The sequence below is a fragment of the Stegodyphus dumicola genome, chromosome X2 (genome assembly GCF_044657685.1).
Source record: "Stegodyphus dumicola isolate Sdum_Otavi_A_Nest chromosome X2, ASM4465768v1".
NCBI lineage: Eukaryota > Metazoa > Arthropoda > Arachnida > Araneae > Eresidae > Stegodyphus > Stegodyphus dumicola.
Genome location: NC_140781.1, coordinates 162,282,037 through 162,290,235, shown reverse-complemented (window position 1 = coordinate 162,290,235; position 8,199 = coordinate 162,282,037). Strand labels below are relative to the sequence as shown.

The following is an 8,199-nucleotide window of genomic DNA, read 5'->3' as shown; positions in this document are numbered from 1 at the left end:
TTAGAGAGTGTGTTCTGCCTTTCGGCTACTCTATTTCTCTGCTATTTAAGCTTACAGTTTTACAGCCGTGCATATTAATTGCCGGTTAAGGTACGCGTTAAAATATCTTTGTGCAGCTTTGGCTGATTATTTGACTTAATTTAAAATTTATATTTCTGTTCTGAGTTGACTCCAAATGTATTGCAGCAGATTTACAAGCACCAGGAGTGCAGACTGTGTGTGTCCTTGTATTGCATAAAAGGGTCTTTTCACCCTTTTACCGTGTTGTTACAATTGAACTTGGCGAATAGTCGCTTCACAGTTCAATTAAAGATCTAGCCAACAAAGTAACTTTAAGTAGAATCGTATAATATCTTATATTTTCTTGCATTTTTTTCTCTCTGTATATTTACTTCCTATCACTATATGTTATTGTGTAGCACACCAGCTGTCAAATGGGTAAGACTGTTAAACAGTGGCTGTTCGACTCTGCATGGTTCGAACGAGTTGACTGCAGCGTTGTGGTTTTTCCTGATGGGTAACTTCAATACCAAACAGTTTCTACTAAATAACCCTCTAAGGAAGTTTGGCAGACAACAAAGATTGGAATTTTGCAAATTTTCAACAAATAAATCTTCTTTAAATATTTTTAATTTCTTCACCAAAGTGAGGCACATGTGTGACAGATATATTCTTATTAAAAAAATATGAGTGCCATCCAGAAAATGTTTCTGCAAATTAAACTTCTAATTTTATGCAAGTACTTTTATTTAAATTTGCAATTTTAAAAATCGGCAATAAAAATCTTAGTTATGAATTTTCAATACGAGTATTTCGGTTTTTATTTGCACAGAATATTTCAGAATTTAGAAAATTTTATTTGTTGACACTGAGAGCTTTCACAAAATGTACCAGACTATATGAATATATTGTTCTAGGAACTTAAAAAAAACACGAAAGAATTTAAATGCTGTTTTCCTTTTTAACCTTATAATTTTAACAGATGAAATCCATTTGGGAAAAAATATAATAAGCTGTAATTTTTTATTTAATCTATTGTTTCCAAGCATTTTAAGCAAACCAAAATATGCTAGCCCACGAATGCAAATTTTATTAATTGTTAATGCCTAAAATAAAAGAAACATGTCAGTGACGAACTGCGGCACCAGCATTCACTCCATAAACCTTTCATGGCATACACCAAAATTCACTGTATTTAACATTTGCTACTGTAATTCCATAAAATAATTGTCGAGGTGAAGCGATGAGAAAATGTTTTGAAAGCACTGTAAACTGAATTTAGCTTTCATGATATGAAAAGCGTGATGTATTTTTATGTAAATTCGTACATCTGCGTGGCTGTACTTCAAAGCAAAGTCTCTTTTACATGGAAGACATTCAGTAATTAATATATACTTATGCAGGATCTAGTTTTCTTAGCTATCATAAAAAGTAACTAGATGCACTTAAGTGCTGTACCTCGCAGTTCTCGCACAGGCGTGAACATGAACACAAACAGTGAAAAGCTGTAAAAGCCCTTTTTATTGTTTAACAGATGACACGGAATTACGTGCTTACAGAGAAAATACCAGCAACTTGAGGTGAGAGCTTAAACGGTAATATAACACGGTATAATATAATAAAACGGTAATATAATAATATATGTAACATAAATACAAAGGTAAAGAGTAGTGCGAAATTACATAATTTAGTTTAAACTAACAGGTTCACTCAAAAAAACCTAAACCGGAAAAAATTCTAACTCGATGCCAAGAATGTGTAGCAACTATTAAGATTAACAGCTGGTAGAAATTAACAAACGTGCAATCACAATAGCAAAATTACGCTTTCTCTAGCTTTTTCGCTCCAACAGTACTAAATACTCTTATTCGCTTTACTTAATTTACATCCTGGCTGGAAACCGGAAGAGTATTAAGAGAATCCAGGAAAGTCTCACAAAATAAAAATAACTGTTAGTGAAAATAAACAAAACCCTATACTTTAAAATAACTAATACTAAAAATCAAATCTAAAAACTTAGATTGGCGTAGATTTGAATGAATCTTTATTTACACTCATGTCCATAAATTAAGGATAATGCAAAATCAGGCAAAGGAAGAGTTAGAAGCAAAACAAATTTGACTTATTTGTAAAGCTTATTTTTTAAACAAAAGGTAAAGTGCAAAAAAGATGCTATATGTTTGATATTATTAAAAAAAAATTAGCGATTTTTCTCTCTGGAGCAAATTACGAAAAAAAAACCCTATTTACAAAAAAACAATATTACATGTTTGGTATGATTGTTAATACATTGTATGTCTCCCAGACGACGCAATACAGTCCGTAGAACGCCTAGGCATGCTGAGTATCAAATTATCAATCTGATCTTGGGGGATATTACACCACTCAAAAAGCAATGCTCTCCGAAGTTCCGGTAGACAAGTAGGAGGAGGTTGACGGGCTGCAACTCGTCGGCCAAGCATGTCCCACACGTGCTCTACTGGATTCAAGTCCGGTGAGAATGCTGGTGAGTCCATACGGGTGATATCCTCCGATTGAAGGCATTCGCTTACGATGTTTGCATGGTGAGGACGGGCGTTGTCATCCATAAACACAAATTGTGCGCCCATGGCGCCCCGAAACAAACGTGCATGTTGTTTCCGAATGACGTCCCGATAGATTTGGGTGGTCATGGTTCCAATTTGAACATGCAGGTCAGTGCTGGAACCTTGAATAATTCCACCCCAAACGAGCACTCCTGCACCACCGTAACGGTGTCGTTCAATGATGTTATCTTGGTGATAACTGGTACCTGGACCTCTCCATATGAAAGTCCGTCTAGAATCAGACTGCAAGCTAAACCTGGACTCGTCGGAAAACATCACACAAGCCCACTGTTGCGGTGTCCACAATGCATACTCTCTACTCCAGGTTAACTGCAGGCGACAGTGAGTTGCAGTAAGTGGAACGCATCTGACAGGTCTACGAGCATATAGACCAATCTGCCCTAAGCGTCTGTACACGGTCTACCTTGAAATTGTCGTACCAGTGGCTGAAGAGAGCTGACGAGACAGGTCTGAGGCTGTGCTCCGCCTGTTTCTTTTGGCAGTAACTGCCAAATATCGGTCCTCAGTAGTATAAAAATACGGGTTCTGCTGCACGGGGTGTGGGGTGTGGGCGTGGTCAATGACGTCACACAGAGGGCGGGGCCAAAGGCAACGTCATCACACTAGTAGGCGTGGTTTCGAGTGGAGTTGAGGTGTTCGTAGACTGCTGATTGAGTTGTAGACCTCCTGCTTTTCATTTAAAGTTAGTTTTTTTTTTTAAATTGGCAACGGGGTCATGGCGTCCGCTAGGGATGAAAAATGAAAATAATCTATTTAGGAATTGCTCATGGCGTCCTCTAGGGACGAAAAAAGAAAATAATTTATTTAGAAGTTTCTTTTATTAAAAAAATGTTGTATGATTCAAAATATAGAATTGAACTCTCAAACAAAATATCTCACCAGCTCAGTAGTTTGAAGATTTTAACCACTAAGCTGACGGGATACATTCAGATTCAGGTAAAAAAAGCCTATATAAGAAAATGGAATTTGAATCAGCTCATCAATTGCAATTATGCCTGCCCCAGGAGAAGCCACCGTTGCAGTGTGTTTATACACTGTTTTATGTGTTATTTTATCATCCATCTATATTTTTACAGAATTTCATAAAATTCCTATTGATTTTACGCTACGTCTTAACGACAGTGGGAATTTATCATTATCCATATGAAGAATAATTCAATAGGTTATGAATATGAATTTATCGTATCAGGATCCGGCTCATGTTGCAAGTTTTGGTGGTGTTGAAGCTTTACATCGTGCTGCAGGAGGTAAAGTTTCCAGGAAAGAGATTCAAACATGGTTAGAGGGAATAGATGCGTACACGCTTCACAAACCGATTCGCCGAAAATTTCCAACGAATAGAGTAATCGTGTATTCTATAGATCAACAATGGCAAGCTGATTTAGTGGATGTTTCACATTTACGTGATCATAATGATGGTTATCGATATATATTAACCTGTATTGACATATTATCCAAATATGCATAGGCTGTTCCTCTGAAACAAAAGAGAGGAGAAGATATTGTGAAAGCGTTTCAAAAAATAATGAGTCAACGTAAACCAAAATTCCTTCAAGCGGATCAGGGCACCGAATTTAAAAATAAAGTGTTTATAAAATTTTTAAAAAGAAATCAATACATTCAATACTACCAAAGCATCCGTGGTGGAAAGGTTTAATCGCACTTTGAAAACAAAAATGTGGAAATACTTTACGACTCGAAATACGTATAAATATGTAGATGTCTTGGACAAATTAATAGAAAGTTATAATGCTACTTTTCATTCAAGTATAAAGCGAGCTCCCATAGAAGTCAATTCAGAAAATGAGAGTGATGTATGGTTTACCTTGTATGAAGATCATCCTTCTAACGTTTCTAAATGTATATTCGCTGTAGGAGATGTGGTACGTGTTTCCAAACTAAAGCTTACTTTCGAAAAAGGTTATGAAACCAATTGGACGGAAGAACTATTTGTGGTGACAGAGTGTGTTAAAAGACATCCAGCCGTGTATAGAATTAAAGATTTACTTGGAGACACAGTAAAAGGAACGTTTTATGCACAAGAGTTGCAGAAAGTGAGATTGAAAGAGGAATATCGCATTGAAAAAATTTTAAAGAAACGTATGCGTAAGAAACAGACAGAATACTTTGTAAAATATCGCGGTTATCCCGACAAATTCAATCAATGGATTCCAGCTTCTAATTTACTCTCGATATAAAGTGTGAGAAAATATTGTATCCGAATCATTTGTGAAAATGAGTTTCTACGTAACACTTCCGAGCGATAGCTCTATGAATTATTTCCCCGAAAATAAAATTTCACATTTTATAACATGTTTACCTGTTCCCATTGAATTAAAAGGTATGTGGGAAGTTGGTTTGGTTGAATTGCTATATCCGCACACATGGTACAATGTGAATGCAGACAATAACTTAATTGGATTTGTTTTAGAGAAAGATGGTGAAATGTTAGGTCGTAGATTACCTCCAGAATGTTATAAAACAGTACCTGATATTTTAAAAGCTATTTATATTAAAGAACATCAAAACAAAATAATTTTTAATTATAACCCAGTAACAAAACGAGTGAAAATCAAAGTGAAAAATAACGCTAAAGTGATTTTACATGATGGGTTAGCACAAATGTTAGGTTTTGAACCTATGGAAATTACATCTACAGATGATAGTGCCGAAACTGTTGTAGAAAGTCCTTTTGCAGCCGACCCCTGTGCACATTATCGTGTATTAATGATATATACGGATATTGTAGAACCTCAAATCGTAGGAGATGTTTTAGCTCCTCTACTTCGAATTGTAAGAGTAACTGGTAGCGATGGAGAAGTGGTGAGTGCACTATTTGATAGACCTCATTATTTACCTGTGAATCGGAAAATGATAGACACTTTAGAAATCGATATAAGAACGCATATGGGAGCATTTACGCCATTTGAACGAGGAAGGTCATACGTGAAACTTCATTTCCGTCAAAAATACTTGTCATAATGTATGTACCTTATCAGTGTTGTCAAAAATCTTTTGAAGATTATTATGTACAACAAACAGGACATGGATTGAATTATTATCAAGGTAATCTTTATCAGAGAGGATACGGATTAGGGGGTCTATTCAGATCCTTCTTTCGCGTTGCCGTACCTCTTATTAAATCAGGAGCCAAAGCAATTGGAAAACAAGTATGGCATAGTGGACTGAATTTGTTAAATGATGTATCACAAGGACAAGATGTAAAAGAGGCTGCAAAGCGTCGACTGAAAGAAGCCGGAAATATATTAACGGATAAAGCTGCTACTAAAGTGAAGAACATGATTGGTTCTGGACGAGTCAATAAAAAGCAGAAACGTAGGAAAAAGCGTACCATTTCTCACCGATCAAAGAAGGTGAAAGCACAGGATATTTTCTCTTAAAAAAAAAAAGTATGACTTCGTATATACATCGAGACTCTCCCATTTGCGTCAAATCTGAATTAGATTTATTTACCATTCCTCCTACGCAAACAGCTATAGAAAAAGGACAGTTTGTGGAATATCACCCTCTCGCAAATATACGAGATGGAGGACCTATCGAATTTAATATTTCTGGCAGTGGTGAAGACTATATTGATCTAGCTGCTTCTTATATACACGTGAAAGTTAAAGTAGTTAAGGCAGACGGATCCAATCTAACAGACAAAGAACCGGTTGCCCCTGTAAATTTATTTTTACATTCTCTCTTTTCGCAAGTAGATGTAAGTTTAAATGAAAGAAACATTTCATCTGCGACAAATACCTATCGCTATAGAGCCTTCATCGAAACATTATTGAATTATGGGGAAGATGCAAAGAAAAGTTTACACACCTGCGAAGGATTTTTCCAAGACACTTCACCTTATAAAATAGATGTCTTAGCTCAAGATGCGGATGCTGGACTAAAAGCTCGCGGTGAACTTATAAAAAACAGTCAAAGTGTGGATTTGATAGGACAATTACATTGTGACATTTTTCAACAAAATCGACTCATGTTAAATTTAGTTGATGTGAAAATTAAAATGGTGCGTAGTAAATCTGCTTTCTGTCTAGTTTCTACTGAGAAAGATGCCGATTATAAAGTGATCTTGGATCATGCTTCTTTGTTTATCAGAAAAGTAAAAGTAAACCCTGGAGTCTCTCTCGAACATGTTAAAGCGTTGGAAAAAAGTTCTGCTAAATACCCTATAGATCGAGTATTATGCAAAACATATTCAGTATCTAAGGGAAGTTGGTCTTTTATGCAAGATAATGTATTTTTAGGATTGATGCCCAAGCGAGTCATTATTACTTGTGTAGAAAATGCTGCAATGAATGGACAATATTCAATGAATCCCTTTCTGTTTGCCCATCATCATGTCAACTTTATATCGATTTATGTAGATGGACAACCCGTTCCATGTAAACCAATGGACCTTGATTTCGAATCTAATCATTATGTGCGTGCTTACCACAGTTTATTTTCTGGATTTAATCGCGACAAAGGCATCTATTTATCTCGAGAAGAATTTGTAAAAGGACATGTGTTATATGCTTTCGATTTAACTCCAGATATGTGTGATGGATCTCATTTTAACTTACAACATCAAGGTAATTTGCGAGTAGAAATTAAATTTGCTAAAGCTCTCTCTGTGACTCTCTCGGTGCTAGTCTATGCAGAATTTCAAAACGTGATTGAAATAACAAAATCTCGTCATGTACTATGCGATTTTGCTAATTAAGCAATGGACAACCTTGAAATAAATAGAGCACTCTCTCAGAATGCAAAGACACGAAAAGCATTTCTGGGAGTTTTTGCAAGTGATCGACTCCCTATCGAGATCATGAAATATCCAAGTTGCTTTATAGCTAATGTAGATCGTGCATCTGAATCCGGTAGTCACTGGTTAGCCTTTTACATTTCATCCCCACAGCATTTGGAATTTTTCGATTCCTATGGACATGACCCATCCTATTTTCCTGGACCGATAGCCAAGTATGCAGAACGATTTCCACAGATGGACTTTAATTCGATGACTCTCCAAACTAATGTAACAGCAGTATGTGGTCAATATTGCATATACTATTTACATTGTAAATGTCGTGGACAATCTCTCAATGATATATTGTTATCTTTCATACCTCAACATATATCTAATGATATTAAAGTATATAATTTTGTAATCAAGAAATTTCATGTAAGATCTTCTTTCTATCAATAAATACATTTAAACTTTATACATTATGTGTCTTGTCTCATTTAATATGGAATTTCCAAAGCTACAACATCCTTTCACAATGGTGATTTCGGGACCCACTGGATGTGGGAAAACCTATTTTGTACGAGAACTGTTAAAGTATAAAGAGGAAATGTTTTCAACGATTCCCGATAAAGTAGTATGGTGTTATGGAATTTACCAACCTCTGTATAATGATATACCGAATGTTACTTTTGTCGAAGGTTTACCAATTAAATATCAAGAATATTTAGGTTCCAACACATTATTCATCATAGACGATTTGATGAGCGAATGTGGGAATGATAAACGTCTGACTAACTTATTTACAAAAGGAAGTCATCATTTAAATTTAAGCGTTATTTTTATCACACAAAA

General features: G+C 35.6%; 1 protein-coding gene across 1 annotated transcript; it reads left to right on the top strand.

Annotated features, from left to right (window-relative positions):
- Nucleotides 1-6,018: 6,018 nt before the first annotated feature.
- On the top strand, nt 6,019-7,326 carry LOC146992959 (uncharacterized protein F54H12.2-like). Its single transcript, XM_085808830.1, has 2 exons — nt 6,019-6,571; nt 6,659-7,326. The coding sequence occupies exons 1-2, from the start codon at nt 6,019-6,021 to the stop codon at nt 7,324-7,326; spliced, it is 1,221 nt and encodes a 406-aa protein (XP_085664956.1).
- Nucleotides 7,327-8,199: the final 873 nt, after the last annotated feature.